The sequence below is a fragment of the Ranitomeya imitator genome, chromosome 6 (assembly GCF_032444005.1).
Source record: "Ranitomeya imitator isolate aRanImi1 chromosome 6, aRanImi1.pri, whole genome shotgun sequence".
Classification (NCBI taxonomy): domain Eukaryota; kingdom Metazoa; phylum Chordata; class Amphibia; order Anura; family Dendrobatidae; genus Ranitomeya; species Ranitomeya imitator.
In genome coordinates, this window is record NC_091287.1 from 125,336,286 (window position 1) to 125,355,767 (window position 19,482).

Below are 19,482 nucleotides of genomic sequence, written 5' to 3' on the forward strand. Positions count from 1 at the left end.
ACATAAAACCCGTGCCCCTGACGCCCACCCCCCTGCTCCCTCTCTCTGGAGCACTCTGGAATGCCCGCTCAATCTGCAATAAGCTTCATGTGATTCACGACCTTTTTCTCTCCCGCAATCTTGCCTTCCTCGGCCTCACAGAAACATGGCTAACACCCTCTGACACCGCCTCCCCTGCTGCGCTGTGTTACGGAGGCCTCCACTTCACCCACACCCCTCGACCCGGCAACAAACATGGTGGAGGAGTGGGTCTTCTCCTTTCTTCAAACTGCACCTTTAACCCAATCCCACCTCTTCCCTCCCTTATCCTCCCCTCTTTTGAAGTCCATTCTGTCCGCATCTACTCTCCCTCCAACCTCCAAGTGGCCGTCATATACCGACCTCCGGGCCCGGCCACTGCCTTTATTGACCAATTCTCCACCTGGCTTCTTCACTTTCTCTCTGCTGACACTCCCACCATCATCATGGGTGACTTCAACATCCCCATTGATACCCTTCAGTCAACAGCCTCCAAACTTCTGTCCCTTACCTCATCCTTTGGACTTACTCAGTGGTCCTCCGCAGCCACCCACATGGATGGGCATACACTAGACCTGGTATTCACCCGTATCTGCTCTCTATCTAACTTCACCACCTCCCCTCTCCCTCTATCCGACCACCATCTGCTCACCTTCTCATCCCTGTCCTCCTCACCAATCATCCATATCCAGCAACATGCGCACCCACGCAGAAACCTCGCACACCTAGACACCCACACACTCTCTGAATCCATCCTACCACTGGCATCCATATCCTCACTCCACGACACAGACAGTGCCGCTGCTTTCTACAATGCCACTCTCGCATCAGCTATTGACACGGTTGCCCCTCTCGTCCATGGCAAAGCGCGACGTATCAATAGACAACCTTGGCATAATAACACCACCAAAAAGCTAAGGCAAGTGTCCAGGGTTGCGGAGCGGCGTTGGAAGAGAACACACTCGCAAGACGACTTCACTGTATTCAAACAAGCTACACTCGCTTTTAAATCTGCACTCACCTCTGCTAAACAGGCCTACTTCACAACCCTCGTATCTTCCCTATCCCACAACCCCAAGCAGTTATTCAAAACATTTAACTCCCTCCTCCGCCCCCCACTGCCCCCTCCAACCTCCCTCATCTCTGCTGAGGACTTTACCACACACTTTAAAAATAAGATCGACCAGACAAGGCAAGACTTTATTGTTCAACCACCACAACCCCTTTGTATACCAGACCAATGCCCAAACCCCATAACCTCCCTATCCAACATCACTGAAGGGGAACTTAATTGTCTCCTCTCCAAATCCCACCTCACCACCTGTGCGCTCGACCCCATCCCATCCCACCTCCTCCCCAACCTCACCACCATACTTATCCCATCCCTAACCCACCTCTTCAACCTATCACTAACTTCTGGCACCTTCCCCTCTGCGTTCAAACATGCCACAATCACGCCTATCCTTAAAAAGCCAACCCTCGATCCAACTGCTATGTCCAGCTATCGCCCAATATCGCTGCTCCCATTTGCTTCCAAACTCCTGGAGCAGCACGTCCATGCTGAACTCTCCTCCCACCTCTCATCTAACTTGTTGTACGACAATCTACAATCTGGTTTCCGCCCCCATCACTCAACTGAGACTGCCCTGACCAAAATCACTAACGACCTACTTACCGCCAAAGCTACTGGACAATACTCTACTCCTCCTTCTAGACCTGTCCTCTGCTTTCGACACAGTTGACCACTGCCTCCTACTGCAGATGTTCTCCTCCTTTGGCATCAAAGACCTCGCCCTATCCTGGATCGCCTCGTACCTTTCCAACCGCACATTCAGCGTCTCCCACTCCCATACTACCTCCTCATCCCACCCTCTCTCTGTTGGAGTCCCCCAAGGCTCTGTTCTAGGACCCCTACTCTTCTCAATCTATACACTTGGCTTGGGACAACTCATAAAGTCCCATGGATTCCAGTACCACCTCTATGCTGACGACACTCAGATCTACCTCTCTGGCCCAGACGTCACCGCTCTGCTGTCCAGAATCCCAGAGTGCCTATCAGCCATATCCTCCTTCTTCTCTCGCTTCCTCAAACTCAATGTGGACAAATCTGAACTCATCATCTTTCCTCCATCCCACAAATCTTCCTTACTTGACCTATCTATCGCAGTCAATGACATCATGCTTTCCCCTGTACCCGAAGTCCGCTGCCTCGGAGTAACCTTTGACTCATCCAAGCTCTTTCCACCTCCTGTCGCCTCCAGCTCAAAAATATCTCCAGGATCCGTCCTTTCCTCAACCCCCAATCTACTAAAATGCTTGTGCACGCCCTCATCATTTCCCGCCTTGACTACTGCAACATCCTTTTCTGTGGCCTCCCTGCTAACACCCTTGCACCTCTCCAGTCCATCCTTAACTCTGCTGCCCGACTAATCCATCTCTCTCCTCGCTACTCCTCCGCTTCCCCCCCTGCAAATCTCTTCACTGGCTCCCATTCCCTCAGCGTATCCAGTACAAATTGCTAATACTGACCTACAAAGCCATCCACAACCTGTCTCCTCCATATATCTCTGAACTAATCTCTCGATATCTTCCCTCACGTGACCTCCGGTCCTCCCAAGACCTCCTTCTCTCCTCCACACTTATTCGCTCCTCATCCAATCGCCTCCAAGACTTCTCCCGAATATCCCCCATCCTCTGGAACTCTGCCCCAACACGTCCGTCTATCAACCACAGTCGGATCCTTCAGACGGAACCTGAAAACTCATCTCTTCAGGAAAGCCTACAGCCTGCACTGACACCGCTGCTGCCTCACCACTATCGAAGCGACCGCCTCACCAACACCGGAGCTACCGCCTCACCAACACCGGAGCTACCGCCTCACCAACACCGGAGCTCCTGCAACCCTAAACCTACTGTCTCCTTCCCCATAATCCTGTAGAATGTAAGCCTGCAAGGGCAGGGTCCTCGCCCCTCTGTATCAGTCCATCATTGTTAGTTTGTTTACTGTATGTGATATTTGTAACTTGTATGTAACCCCTTCTCATGTACAGCACCATGGAATCAATGGTGCTATATAAATAAATAATAATAATAATAATTACTTTATTATGATATTTACTTAGCCATGGCTCCATTGCGGTGACGCTCACTGGAGTCCTTACTCTCTTGTTGAGCATTTGTCTTTGAAAGAATGGTCTTTGAGGTAGGACGAGGGAATTTTGTGACTGAGTGTGAACCACCGCACACTGAGCACTCGTGTTTATACTTCCCTAGCCCGTAATACTTGCAATGACCTTCGTTGAACAGCCAACAGATTCCAGGCTTGCGAATCGGGCAGGACTGGCCCCGAGCCTGACTGTTGGCCAGGGGCCCCATAATGAAAGGGCTGAACACTCCTTTGAGCTATCATAAGCCGCAACCAAGAGTCCGTAGCCTTAACTCCCCAATCAAGGTGTGGATTAATGGCTAATCGCCGTCGAAAATCCTCATCATATCTCCACCAGGAGGTGCCCCCATGCGTTTTATATGAATTATATATTGTGTCCATATAGAGGAATAATTCCGAGCACCTCGTGTTTTTTCCCATGACACAACCTAACACAAAAAAGGCTTGCAACCAATTATTTATGGTTTTTGCTACTTTCGGACGACGCTCATAAGGCCTATCAGCCGTTCGCTGTTCCCGATCAACTGAACTCTGCTCAGGTGACAATAATGACCATACATCAATGTAATCATTAGCCCAATTTTTTTCCAATGTCTCTTGCTCTAAGTGAGAACCCAATGGAGCCACCCCACAATAGAAAACATCCCTATCAATATCCAAACATACAGGTGGTGTAAGGGAATTAGAAACTTTTAATTGTGGCAGCAACTTTGGGTTCAACACTAATTTATCTCCTCCAAGAATACTCCTTAGATTTTCCAACGTCACAAATTTTTTACCCGAACTCTCCCATGCTTCTGCATAATTGAACTCACTAGCCTGTGCAACAGAAGTTGGTATTCCCAACGGCTCCGAAGTCACCTCTTCGTTACGCCCTCGCTGTTCTCCCTGTATCGACCTAGGAGATTGTTGATTCCTTCCACAACTACGACCACGCGACCCCGAGGAAGAAGAAGATTGGAAACACGAGGTCCATGACCGGCGACTGCATCTAGAATCTGATCTCCCCCTTCTATGATGGATATGAGGACTTCAACATCTGGAAGACCTTCCACCAGAATCAGCAGAAGAGGAAGAGGACCTGCCACGCCTCCTTCTTCCGCCCCTCCTCCTACCCTGATTGTCGGCTGCTATTCTCCCATGTCCTAACACTGAAAGGTCTGCCCCAGCTGATGCAGCCGCCACCTCTCCTTGATGCTGAGACATAGGGCCATGTGCCGCTATTTGCATAACACCAACAGGTTGATTATATGTACCCAGGCCTGTTGACAAAGCAGGTAGCAACCCTGCCTGACTGGGATTAGGATAATTGGGCACAATTGATGACTGAGGTAAAACTTGCTGACTGCTGCAAACCTGTATTGATGAATTAGGCTGCAAGTTACCCATACCCACACTTGGAGAATTTGAGGCAGACTGAGGGTTAACTTGCAAATGTTGCTTTCCTGCTACTGACAGATCAACCACTAATTGTTCCTCAACTGCCTGAGGTAAAAAACCCGGCTGCTGCCCTGTTCCCCTTCTGTGCCCAACCTCTTCCATAGAAGATGAGCTGGCACTGTGAGTACCCCCCATTGAAATATCTTGCCCTGCAACATTGTGAGGTAAAATAGAAGCTAACTCCCCAGATGCTCCTAAAACCCCTGCTGCTGTTGCCCCTCACTGTAAAATGTTCCTATGCTGCTGTGGCACAGATTCACACTGTCCCATACGGCCCCCGCCTGCTCGAATTCCCACCCCTGCTATTTCCAACATGGCTGTGGGGCGGCAGCACAGCTGACGAACCTGCATCCACTGCAGGAGGCAGCGTCAAGCCTGAAGACCGTGCCGCTACACTACACGAACTGATAGGCTGCAAACTGGATGGGCTCATACGCTCCGGTGGGCGTAGCTTCCACCGCGACCGCTGGCCATCTCCATCATTGTGACCGATAACTCCGCCTTCTCCTAGCTCCAGTAAGATTGCCGAAAGCCAGGCCGAGCCTTCCCTACTAACCCTCTCCCTGATAGCAGCCTCCAGCGCAGATGCCATCCTTCACACACACGCACCCAACGCAAGCAGGCAGCTCGATGACACCAGGTTCAAAGAGGCCAAAATGCCTCAGGCACTGCTTTATATACCGCCCAGAGGAAGTCATAAGTCCCCCGAAACCGGAAGTGACGCTATCCCCACACTAACCTACCTATTACAAACAAGTAGGAAAATGCCAATATTAACCCCTTCCGTGTCCACCGGAAAAAGCAGGAGGGTGGACATTTAATACATAACCGGGCTGGCCAGTCAGGTGGTTCACATCACATAAAGCCGTGCCCCCACATAATCATCTGGAGAGTGCAGCATCGCTGGCCCCTGCGTCACCTGTTAGTGCTGATGCAACCGCTGGCTCTGTGATGGACTATGCTTTCCCATTAGGGTATGTTCACCCCTGACATCTGTCATTATTAAAACTGTTTGTTACGTTTTGTTGCTTCCAGCATCCAGCGAACATGTCCTACCTGCTTTCTCCTTCTATTTGTCACAGCTGCATATCAGTTATTTTGTACAGAAAATGCCATGAAACTCGTACCCAGACTTTTTCTCTCTTAACTCTGTGATCGTTTTTACTTGCAATATTACTCTTGGCAATGTTTGTGGTGTTCTCTGTATTCTACATTTTCTTTGCACCTACAACTGTTATTTTCTCTCATTTCAACAGATATTCAATATTTGGTAGAATTGGAGGGACAGGACTGACACTAATTTTGGCAGTGCTATAGTAAAAGTTGAAGGAAAAGACAAAAGGAGACTGAGGAGAGTCTTCTGGGTTCATTGATGAAGCAGAAGGTAAGTGTTCCTACTTTCTGGTGATTTCTCCAAATATCTGAAAGACCATCACACACAGCATTCACATAATTAATTTCTACAATTTTTAGTCTCTTTTTTCATAAAGCAACAGCTTTCAAGGCTCTGTTCACAATTATATATTGTTATGTTTCCAAGTGTTATAGTTTTAAGGTAGAGAGTCCATCCAATAACCGAGAATGCTGACCAAAGGAAGGCAAAAACCCTATGAAGCCGACCCTAATTGCCCCATATAGGAGAAAAATTCCTTCCTGATTTCTCATATGGCAATTGGACTAGTTCCCTGGATCAAAGTTCTTATATTTTTTAATGTATTTTGATGGCAAGAATAGTAAATTTAGAAAGAAAAGATCCATCATGGTTGACACGGCTCAGTGTTCAACTGATTCCTTGATGCTAGTGTGAAGAAAGACTACTAATACATAATATGAATTAATAACATCTTGGAATTGTATTTTGTTACTAAGTACAGTGTTTCTAATTTTCTCTTTAAATGTACACATTCTTCTATTGCAGAATCCAAAAATCACCATTCGAAGCAATGTTTTCATAAATCAGACTACAAGCTCTTGGATCAGAGATAGTCACTGATCTATATTCTTGTATGTATAACATTTTTTTTTCACTCACGCTATGGGAACCAAAGTAATTGTTAATTCTAGACAAAATATTTTTACTACCAATAATCACTTCTCTTCCTCCATTACTTTTAGCAATTAAAAATAATAATCAAGCAGCAAAGCTTTTACTCTTATTGTTGTCAGAGCTTTGTTTTTTATAAGTCAAACCAAGCCCCCATAGCTATAGGATTAAAAGAGAACATGCAGGCTTCCAATAAAGTGGGCTTGTTGTGTAATTTTGCCATACAAGCTATTTGTTTACATTTATTTGTCTTTTTTATCAATTTTTATGTGTTATGTTAAACTGACATTTCTCTTGCTTACTACACATTTTTATCTTTAGAAACGTTCAATAGCTACACTGTGGTGCTCTGAAAATGAGATTTGTGCTTGGTTTACTGGTGCTGGTTATCCAGCTGGACCTGTCATCTGCTCAAGATACTACTGGTAAGTTTAAGAATGCAAAATACTTGTTCCTAAATTTTTTTCCTTGATCTATGTTTTTTTGTAATTTGTTCTTTGTGATTACAGTCCCGGAATATGCAGATCTTGTATTTCTGGTGGACAATTCAAATAATATGGGGAAAACGATCTTCAACCAAGTGAAATCCTTTATATCAAGGACAGTCTCTCAAATGCAAATAGGCGCTAACCAGTATCGAATTGGTTTAGCACGTTACAATGATGATCTACAGATTGATTTTTCTTTATCTACATTCAAAGCAAAAAACCCAGTAGTAAATTATATAAAAAATAAGTTTGATTTTCAAGGTGGGTCTTTGAAGATGGGTAATGCCCTTGCCAAAGTAAAGGAATCATTATTTAATGAAATAAGTATAAGAGACAAATCGAAGTACCCACCGGTTCTTGTTGTGATCACCTCTGGGCCGTCACTTGATGATGTTCAATTATCAGCAGATGCTCTAAAACAAGACAATGTCAGGATTATTGCAATGGGACTAAAGAATGCCTCTATAAGTCAGCTGGAAGCAATGGCAACATCACCCAGGCTTGCTTTTATGATAAATAATGTCCGAGACCTAAATACATTTTCAAAGGATTTGGTATCTACTATCCAAGATGTGGTCAAAAACAGTTATTATTTTCCAAGCACACAAGGTGAGAGCATGTCAGCTATTCTCCTTTATTTGTCCCTTCCCCTTTGTTGGATTAGCATCCTACTGGAAAGGACATCAGCAGGAATATAACTAAAGCAAACTGTGAAAGTTGCCAAACTATTAACAAATACGTTAAAACTAGAGCATGTACTTTCAATCTACAATGTCCAAACCATAACGTAATAACTACTATAACTTAACATTAGTAATTTCACAAATAATAGAATTCAAATGATTAACCCGTCTATAATTTGTTTGGTCGTCAATATAGCGAAACCTAAAAAAAAGATCCTTTCAATATTTCACTGCATGTAAGTAGCAACAAAGTAATAACATAGTATCTTAAAAAAATAATAAAGTAATATCCAAAAAAGTACGGTAACTAACATTTACTGATTGGCACTAATAGATTGTAATAATCATGTCAAATGACTTTTATACTTTGTCATAATCATATTAATAACAAATATTATTATTACTAAGATTACTATTATTATTAAGTTGTCAACTTGAATAGCTTTTTAAGGCTGGGTTTATATGTAGTAAAACTTTTGCTTGAGAATTGACTGTAAACTGGACTGTGGACTGGAAACTGTCGTTTTATCCACCAGTTTCCCATTGTATAATTTATATTACAACGGCTAGTTTCATACTGGAAACGTTTTCTTAAAAAAAACCTTAACTGCAACAGTTTCAACTTTGAGCTATCTAACATTTCATTTTACTATTTCCATAGGAACTTTCGTATTTCCTACTGCACCTTCTCCAACAACAGTTTACAGCATTGTGTATAACCAAACTGCAGGTAATGTTCTCTGGTGGCCTAAATATTGTATAATTACTGGGCCATTTTCAGCCTAACTGTTCTTAAATTTGCTATTGCTTCTAAAGTCAGTCTGCATTTTTTTTTAATTAATTAAGGTTTACTTCAAAATCACATTTTCCAGTGTTTTTTTTCTAAACTTGTAAAAATCAGCATGGGTTTCAAACTTTTTTGCTGCTTTTTTTACAATCTTTAGTAAAGATTTTTTTATTTTGCAACTTTATGATGTTATTTTTTATTGTCGTTTTGAAGTCTAATAGAAAAAAATTGTGGGAATAAAGCTGATGAAACATTAAATTTATATCATACTGAATTTCAATAACTCACAGTAAAGTACATAGGAACATCTGGCTATAGCGTTTCTGGTAGAAAAAAATTACATTTTTCTTAATAGCAATTAAACTACCATGAAAAACACTGAGAAACAATTATTGTGTATTCAGACTTAGGCCAAATTCAGGCATCAGTTCAAACCATGATGTACAGATTCACCCTGAGACTTTCAACCCAAACTCACATAGATGAGGCCGTAGAGTTCAAGTCAGGATACTCGTGATCAGTCTATACATCATTGTCTAAAATCGGCCTTAGAGAAATTGCACCAAGATAGCAATTTAGCACAGATTCATAAGATAGATGATGACTTGTTAATTACTGGGGTTTACCTAGTCCAATAGAGAGGGACTTACCACTGAAGCCCAGATGTATTGGACTGCCAAACATGGCCAATAACCGATGCTTTATTCAGATGCGGCACTACTGAGTCTGGGAGTCCTAACAGAATGAATCCCTCCGATCAACAAGTTATCCTCAGAGAGCTCATAACTTGCTATCCTGGTACAAACCCTTCAATGAGTGTGATAAGTAGGGAAAAGCAGCACTCACCAGTCAATTAAAAACATAGTCCTTTATTCCAAAAGCCAGGACATAGACGAGGTATGCAGGAGTTGCGGGGAGTGAGGACAATGGCCATTGTGCGTTGTTACAACTCTTCTACAGGTCCAGGTCTCATGAAAATACTTGGCTATATTATAGATGTCATATAGGTGGTCCTGTCCTTGTGACAAGTGTTGAGCCACCCCTTGTGTTCGAGCTCGGTTCGGTTCGTCGAATTGGGGCGTGTTCGCAAATGTTCGTCGAATGTTCGACGAACACCGTCGAACCCCATTGAAACCAATGGCAGGCAAACACAAACACATACAAACACATAGAAAACACCTTAAAAGGTGTCCAAAAGCTGACAAACTGTTCAGAAGACACAACAAACACATGGAAAAGTCACAGGTACATATAGTCATGTGAAAATAAAAGAGGTGGAGGAGTAAAAGGAGGAGGAGACACAGATATAGGCATGTCATGCCCTTCTAAAATCAAGAAAGGCTGGAGTAAAAATCTAAAATCAGCCTACCAACACCCAGACATCGTGAGCAAAAAATTAAAAAAGAAATATCTTTAGGTAGAATGGCGGGTCCATTCAGAACACTTTCCTTAGAAGACGTAGTGGTATCCCCGTTGGGAGTCGTGTCAAAAAAGGAACCCAATATATTCAGACTAATCCACCATTTGTCATATCCAAGGGGCAGGTCAGTAAACAACAACATCGACGCGGAACCAAGTACAGTACTATATACTGTACCTCTTTTGATGAGGCAATCAGGTGGGTCAAGAAGTTGGGAAGGGACATCCTAATGGCCAAAACAGACATTGGGGGGCGTTCCGGTTACTACCTGTGCCTCCGAATAGTGTCCGCCTATTGGGCTGCTTCTGTGAAGGAGCATGCTACATAGATCGCTGTTTGCCCATGAGGTGCTCCATATCTTGCTCACTATGTGAGGCGTTTAGTTGCTTCTCGAATGGGTCGTCATGGACTTTTCTATGGGGGCACATATTATCCATTACCTCGATTACTTCTTATGCCTGGGCCCAAAATATTTGCCACAGTGTGAATACACGCGGTAGTCAACCTGTGAGAAGGAGAGAGCTGGAGGGAGAACGGACATCCCAGAGCCGAGGGGTTAGATTGAGAAAGGAAGAAGGCGGTGTAGCTTGCTTCATGGGTGGGGTACTCTGCTGAGTAGCAGAAACTGCTACTAGGCCCAAAAGGATTTCCTGGGCTGGATGCAGTTAAAAATTAGTAATTAGATAAACAGGCGGTGTAGCTTGCTTCATGGGTGGGCTACTCTGCTGAGTAGCAGAAACTGCTACTAGGCCCGAAGTATTGCTTGGGCTAGATGCAGTTAAAAATTAGTACTTAGATAAACAAGCGGTGTAGCTTGCTTCATGGGTGGGCTACTCTGCTGACTAGAAGACACTGAATCTTTGGAACAGACCTCTGAATCGCAGGCCATAGTATGAGTAAACAGCTCTGTGTTACCCCAAGCAATAGTGTATGTAGTTTCTAAAGGATAAAAAGGGGGGAGCGACCCAACCCACCTGGAATTGACAATGCCAACATCATGTAAAACACAGAAAGGGGACTCCAAAAAGAGTCTCCATTTTTTCCAAAAATTGGGCCACAGACACCACTTAAGTGGCATTAATTTCGCCAGAGTTTCTTAAAATGGTTGGTGAGGTGATTTTCAAAAATCATCAAGGTTTTTGTCTCCCCAGTATGACACAGGGGTAGAAAAGTCCTTGCGGAACCAGGATTTGTTCTTCTTGATGAATGTTAGTTTGCCTACATTCTCACTGGACAGCCGCGTGCACTTATCTGTCAGCACACCACCAGCAGCGCTGAACACACGTTCAGAGAGAACTCTGGCTGTGGGGCACGAAAAGATCTCCAAAGCGTGAGTGGCGAGCTCAGGACAGTTTTCCAGATTGGAAGCCCAAAATGAGCAAGGGTCCAGTTCCACTGTCATGGCATCGATGTTAACTTGGAGATACTCCTGTACCATCCTCTCTAGGCATTGGCTATGTGTCAGACTCCTGTGGCCTTGCAAAGAATGGTTTAAAAAATTCTTGAAGCGATTAGAAAAAATTGCTGTTACTACCAAATACGATGTTTCTGTTACGGTTTGAATGATGACTCGACAGTCCCACGGTTGGCAAGTAAGAACTCAGAGATTCACTATGTGCACCACTGGTGTTTTGTGGAAAAGCAGATGTAAGATTCTGTAACAGTCTCTGCTAATACTCCTGCATGTGTGAATCCCTTTCTATGGCAGGAATTAATTCACCAAATTTACTTTTGTACCGGGGATCTAAGACTGTGGCAACCCAATAGTCGGCATTACTTCGGATTCTGACAATCCAGGGGTCATGTTGCAGGTAGTGTAGCAAGAATGCACTCATGTGTCTTGCGCATCCAGGAGAACCAAGTCCTTGTTGTCTTGGTGGTGACAAGGTGAGAATCATGCTTCCTTCCTCTGCCTTCTCCCCCCAACCTCGCACAACAGAAATTTGATCAAGGTCTCTCTCATCTGATGAGTCTTCCATGCCCAGGGCCAGTTCGTCCTCCACTTCTTGCTCAGCTCCTGCACCTTCCTCAACACTTTGGCTGCTACCATGCGCACTCGGTAATCCCTCTCCCCCACCCTCCAATGCCAGCCGCCTTGGTTCTGCCGACCGTCTGGACCTTGGAGATATTATCCCTTCTGCATACGACTCCTCCTGTTCCTCCTCCTCCTCCTCTTGTCACACCACCTGACTCTGAATTCTGTTTAAGGTGTGCTCCAGCATGTAAAAGACCGGAATAGTCATGCTGATACTGGCATAGTCAGCACTAAACATCTTCGTCACTATTTCAAAACTGTGCAGAGGGGTGCATGGGTCCCTGATCTGAGACCACTCCTGCAGCATGATTTGCCCCACCTCTGGATCTTGTTGGCCCAGGCTATACATCATAACGTAATGCACCAGGGCTCGTCGGTGCTGCCACAGTCGCTGCAACATGTGAAGAGTTGAATTCCATCGTGTGGGCACATCGCATTTCAGACAATGAATTGGCAGGCCCAACTACTTCTGTAGAAATGTAAATCGTTGAGCTGCAGGATGCGAACGGCAGAAGTGAGCACACAGCGACCGTGCCCTCTGCAGAAGCCCATCTAGTCCGGGATAGTTGGATAAAAATTGCTGGACAACCAGGTTCAAAAAGTGAGCCATACAAGGCACATGTGTGACATTGCACCGGCGAAGGGCCGCACCTAGGTTTGCAGCATTGTCGCACACGGCCTTCCCTGGCTGCAGGTTCGGTGGAGACAACCATTGATGGAACTCGGTCTCCAGAGCTGACCACAAATCCACAGCTGTGTGTCTCACATTTCCCAGACATTTCAAGGTAAACACCGCCTGATGTCATTGAGCCCTGGTGACAGCATAGTAAGGAGGTGTGCAGGATTCCTTCTGCACAGTTAGAACGTGGGTGGCATTACCAGACAGGCTTTGGGTGCAGGTGGAGGACCGAGAGGAGGTAGAAGCAGTGGATGAACTTAGAGATACAGAGGATCAACGTGCAACTTGGACAGCAGCCCCTTCTCCTGATGTTACCATAGTTACCCAGTGCCCAGTCACAGACATGTAATGCCCCTGTCCATGTCTACTCGTCCAAGTGTCTGTAGTGAAATGCAACCTGTCACACACAGAGTTTCTCAAGGAAGTGGTGATGTTGTGTGTGACATGCTGGTGTAGCGCAGGCACAGCTTTCTTTGAGAAGTAGACAAAAAAAGCGTCAGTATAAAAATACTATCTAAACACTGTTGGCGACTCATTAAACAGATAACACCAGGAGAACCAAGAGTCAAAACTGGCCAAAAATTCATAAAAGGAAATATTTATTGGAAAAATCAATTACATAATACAGAAATAACCGACAATAATCAGTGGTATATAGACATAATAGCAACTGTATCCATAAGTACATGCGGTCATCCAGGTACAGGACCGCTAGAGTAAAATGACCATATAATCAAAAAGTGTCAAAACATGTATTATCCACACATGATGTTGTGTGGTCACCTTTATGTACGGCCACCAGCAATTTACTATTGGGGTTGATTGCCACACATCCATATGAACATTGCTCATGTGTGGGTAATACATGTTTTGACACTTTTTGATTATATGGTCATTTTACTCTAGCAGTCCTGTACTTGGATGACCGGATGTACTTATGGATACAGTTGCTATTATGTCTATATACCACTGATTATTGTCGGTTATTTCTGTATTATGTAATTGATTTTTCCAATAAATATTTCCTTTTATGAATTTTTGGCCAGTTTTGACTCTTGGTTCTCCTGGTGTTATTTTCTTTGAGAAGTAGTGGCGAATGGGCATCTGGTACTGGGGCTTTGCGAAGGATATAAGGTCTCGAAAATCCTCTGTGTCCAACAGGTGGGAAGGCAGCATTTCTGTAGCCAACAGCTTGCAGATGGTGAAATTCAACCTCTAAGCTTTGTCATGGCAAGGAGGAAATGGTATTTTACTTGTCCGCATCTGAGGGATCGAGGGCTGGCTACCGTGCTTAGATGGGGTTGAGTAGGGTGTCCCTGGCAAACTGCTGCTCTCTGAGGAAGGTGCAGCCGGAGATATTATGTTGCCTTGATCAAAATGTGGTGGTCTCGATGTCGGAGAGCGCTCAACGCCAGGAGGTGTTTCCACTTGCAAATTTACTGACGACCTGCCAATCACACTGGCTGTTGCGGGTAAAGAGGTGGAAGGTCTGCGTCCAAAACCATGTGCGACTGCTGTCCCCACAGTCACAGAGGATGAAGATGCCGTGGATGCACTTGATGGGGCAGACGGTGGTTGGCCCAGCCCACTAGGCCGCATTGTAGAACAGTGAGCTTCCCACTGCAACTTATGCCTCATATCCATGTGACGGTTCATGCATGAAGTACTCAAACTATTCATTTTTTGGTCTCTACTGAGATTTTGGTGTCAAATCTTACAGACAACATGAGTTGGGTCATCCTTTGCAATCTCAAAAAATGCCCAGGCTATGCAAGGCTTAGAGCCCACGATTTGTGCTCAGAGGCACAGTTGTTGACGAGCTTCCAGTGCTCCGTCTCTGTCCAGGAAGGTGCAACCTAATTTCATCGCTACTAGCATCCTCCTCCACCTCCTCTGCTGACCTCATGGACTTGTGGACTGTGGGTTGACAGTAAGTGGGGTCTCCAACCTCGTCATCATCACCCTGTGTGTTCTCACACCCATCGTCCTCAGAGCCAACCTCTTCCTGCCCTGACCGAAAAGTCAAGTTTTCGTTCCAGTCAGGTGTCTCAGTCTCATCATCATCTTCCTCATTGTCTCCACCAATAGGAGTTACAATTTAGGAACGAGGGTTTACATTATGCTCAGAACCTTCTTCATCTGGGCCTGGATCAGACTCACAAAAATTCTGGGCATCAGTGCAGATCATTTCCTCATCTGGATTCACAGAAGCTCTAGAGCAGACCTCTGATTCCCAGGCTATAGTATGAGTAAACAGCTCTGCAGACTCAACCATCTGTGTTACCCCATACTCAGACAGGTGGCTGGAGACTTGGGAGCTGTGAGGAAGCAAGTGCAAGGCCATTGAACGAGCACTTGATATCTGTTCAAGCACCTGCTGTTTTCGTGCCTTTTCTGGAATTTGTAGCGATGCTCGTAGCGATGGTCATAAGAAAGGGATCATATCAGATTGTCCACAAAAAGAAGTAGACGTCTTACTTTGGCTGGAAGATGTTCTTTCTTCTGCAGATGTTACAGTTGCTTTACCACCTACCCCACAGACACACCCTTTTTTTCCCTTTGCAACACGTCTATTCCACTTTCCACCAACAGCAGGCCTTTTGACACTCATTTTTGTGCTTAACTAATTGGCAACTCTGTAGTTGTTGGCACAAAAAACTATGGATGGAAACTGAGCAAAGCTGAGTGGCCAAACTGTGGTACTAGGCCCAAAATGATTTACTGGGTTAGATGCAGTAAAAATTTAGATACACAAGCGGGCTTCTCCGCTGACGTGCAGACACTGTTACTAGGCCCAAAACGATTTACTGGGTTAGATGCAGTAAAAATTTAGATACACAGGAAGGCTACTCCGCTGTCGTGCAGACACTGCTACTAGGCCCAAAAAGATTTACTGGGTTAGATGCAGTAAAAATTTAGATACACAGGCTGTGTAGTTAGCTTCACAGTTAGGCTACTCCGCTAACGTGCAGACACTGCTACTAGGCCCAAAATGATTTACTGGGTTAGATGCAGTAAAAATTTAGATACACAGGCGGTGTAGCTAGCTTCACAGGCGGGCTACTCAGATGACTACCAGACAATGCTACTAACCCAAAAGGATTGGCTGAGCTAGATTACACCAAATGCTGTGACAAACACTTGCACAGCACTGGCACAGACCTGCCTGGCAAAAAGTGCTATCAACTGCTGTAACCTACCCTGAAAAGGGCTGATATTACAACTAGTCCCGACTCCCTAAACCTATCTCTCTCTATCTAACAGAAAATTTGCTTTCAAAAAACACTCTTAGACTGTATAGCACCAACAGCAGCAGCGGTACCGTCTACCACTAAGCTGCAGCAGTGAGGAAATGGTGGCGATGGGGAAAATGGCTGGTTATTATAGGGCAAGGACATGTGACATACACAGCCAATGACACATGCCCTAGCTTGTGTGCATCACATGCACATTGCTGTGTGTGTGTGCACTGCTGATAGGCTGCACCGCCCACTGTAAATGCGGAAAAAAAAAAAGGAGATTGGCATTATTTCAGCACAGATCTATCCCCTGCCCCCCCCCCCCCCCACACACACACACACACACACACTATACACTGAAACAGTCTATTAACATTGATAAATAGTTTTAATGTGAAAATCAAGTTAGGCTTTTGGTGAACGAACAGTTATCGATCAGAAACTCGAACAGCTGAATTTTAAGCAAATTGTTTGAGTTCGTCGAACGACTCGAACACCGCCCAAAACAGCTCGAATTTGAAATTGGCGAACAGTTCGACTCGAACACCGCTCATCTCTACTTTTGACTCCCTTTTATAAATTAGAATAGAAAACTGCACAAACTCAAGTTGTTTATTTAAACATAAGGACCTTTATCTGATTTGTTACAATGTGCTTCTAAATTTCCACTTCAGCAGCCATTACAGAGGATATGTCTGGATAGCCTTAACTTTTCCTCCAAAATCAGCTAGTGTTTGGATGAAGATAGGCAGCTCTCGCAGGACGCAGACAGAGAGCCATATAACTCATGCCAGCATCGCATTGCACTGCAGGGACTGGCTGTCTGCTCTCCTGACCTGAACTTTACAGCATGATGCATTTCTATGCAGCTGTCAATCTCAGGTCAGGAGACCAGGCGTTCAGTTCAAGGATTGCGATGCGATCCTTGCACGAGTCATACTGCCATCTGTCTGCACCCTTAGAAAAGGGTCTGCTGTGACACAACGCCTTAAATGGTAATCAGTTAGGTATCCCTCTAATAAAAAGTTTACCTTTTGAAAGAAATAAATAGCAAAGTAGTAAGCTGCACCCTGAAAGACGCCAATTATGCTTTATGTTTGGAAATTTTGTATAAAGAGGTCACAATCTCGAGTTCTTTAACAATAGTAAAATTCTAAAAATCTACAAAATAAAGATAAGCATATCGATCTGTGGAGGACTGAGTTTGAGTCAAATTTCCTAAAATTGGCATTTCCATTTCTTTTTCTCTCTCTTCTTTTCTCACAATCCGTTACTCTCTCTTCACTGTCTGTCCTGATTCACTCCTCCTCTCGCTCATGAAGCACTCATCTCTCTCCTCTCTCTCATAATCTGCTCATTTCTACTATTAAATGTACACATTTCATTTTATTTGAAACATGTGAAATTCTAAATGCAATTATTATCTGAACCCCTTATGCACTGTTATTACTTTCATTGTCCTGGTTCAATAAGAGCTTTGTGATGTTATACAGTGGGGCAAAAAAGTATTTAGTCAGTCAGCAATAGTGCAAGTTCCACCACTTAATAAGATGAGAGGCGTCTGTAATTTACATCATAGGTAGACCTCAACTATGGGAGACAAACTGAGAAAAAAAAATCCAGAAAATCACATTGTCTGTTTTTTTTAACAATTTATTTGCATATTATGGTGGAAAATAAGTATTTGGTCAGAAACAAACAATCAAGATTTCTGGCTCTCACAGACCTGTAACTTCTTCTTTAAGAGTCTCCTCTTTCCTCCACTCATTACGTGTAGTAATGGCACCTGTTTAAACTTGTTATCAGTATAAAAAGACACCTGTGCACACCCTCAAACAGTCTGACTCCAAACTCTACTATGGTGAAGGCCAAAGAGCTGTTAGAGGACACCAGAAACAAAATTGTAGCACTGCACCAGGCTGGGAAGACTGAATCTGCAATAGCCAACCAGCTTGGAGTGAAGAAATCAACAGTGGGAGCAATAATTAGAAAATGGAAGACATACAAGACCACTGATAATCTCCCTCGATCTGGGGCTCCACGCAAAATCCCACCCCGTGGGGTCAGAATGATCACAAGAACGGTGAGCAAAAATCCCAGAACCACGCAGGGGGACCTAGTGAATGAACTGCAGAGAGCTGGGACCAATGTAACAAGGCCTACCATAAGTAACACACTACGCCACCATGGACTCAGATCCTGCAGTGCCAGACCTGTCCCACTGCTTAAGCCAGTACATGTCCGGGCCCGTCTGAAGTTTGCTAGAGAGCATTTGGATGATCCAGAGGAGTTTTGGGAGAATGTCCTATGGTCTGATGAAACCAAACTGGAACTGTTTGGTAGAAACACAACTTGTCGTGTTTGGAGGAAAAAGAATACTGAGTTGCATCCATCAAACACCATACCTACTGTAAAGCATGGTGGTGGAAACATCATGCTTTGGGGCTGTTTCTCTGCAAAGGGGCCAGGACGACTGATCCGGGTACATGAAAGAATGAATGGGGCCATGTATCGTGAGATTTTGAGTGCAAACCTCCTTCCATCAGCAAGGGCATTGAAGATGAAATGTGGCTGGGTCTTTCAACATGACAATGATCCAAAGCACACCGCCAGGGCAACGAAGGAGTGGCTTCGTAAGAAGCATTTCAAGGTCCTGGAGTGGCCTAGCCAGTCTCCAGATCTCAACCCTATAGAAAACCTTTGGAGGGAGTTGAAAGTCCGTGTTGTCAAGCGAAAAGCCAAAAACATCACTGCTCTAGAGGAGATCTGCATGGAGGAATGGGCCAACATACCAACAACAGTGTGTGGCAACCTTGTGAAGACTTACAGAAAACGTTTGACCTCTGTCATTGCCAACAAAGGATATATTACAAAGTATTGAGATGAAATTTTGTTTCTGACCAAATACTTATTTTCCACCATAATATGCAAATAAATTGTTAAAAAAACAGACAATGTGATTTTCTGGATTTTTTTTTCTCAGTTTGTCTCCCATAGTTGAGGTCTACCTATGATGTAAATTACAGATGCCTCTCATCTTTTTAAGTGGTGGAACTTGCACTATTGCTGACTGACTAAATACTTTTTTGCCTCACTGTATATGTGTACACAAAGGATGGTATATCCTTATTGATAACATTCTCAGGATTTCCTTAAATAGTTATAAGGTCTGGGTCTTTAAAACAAGATATTAAAAAGATTTCATTGTTTTTAACTTACATTGTAATTTAAAATATAATTCTCCAAAAAAGCAATCCTTCATATAACTCTGTAGACAAAAAGACAAAAAAAAGTTACAGTTCTCAAAAAGAAAACAAAATATACTGTATATGGTAATGTAAGAAGATAAGAAGAAAGAGCGCAAAGTATAGTACACCCAAGGCGATGATATATCAAAAAGTGGCTTTATTAACAACAATGTCAAGTTAGACAGCAAAATACAATTAAAAACATTTAAAATTGTGATGGAGCGACGTGCAAGAC

At 44.0% G+C, this 19,482-nt stretch overlaps 1 protein-coding gene across 1 annotated transcript in view; it reads left to right on the top strand.

The window, feature by feature from the left end:
* The window catches only part of COL6A6 (collagen type VI alpha 6 chain), a 304,940-nt gene that overhangs the window by 93,076 nt on the left and 192,382 nt on the right, over positions 1-19,482 (top strand). Inside the window, 5 exon segments of the mRNA XM_069732250.1 lie at positions 5,881-6,008; positions 6,543-6,628; positions 6,990-7,093; positions 7,178-7,765; positions 8,501-8,569. Coding sequence (XP_069588351.1) covers positions 7,024-7,093; positions 7,178-7,765; positions 8,501-8,569 — 727 coding nt within the window. The 5' untranslated portion in view covers positions 5,881-6,008; positions 6,543-6,628; positions 6,990-7,023.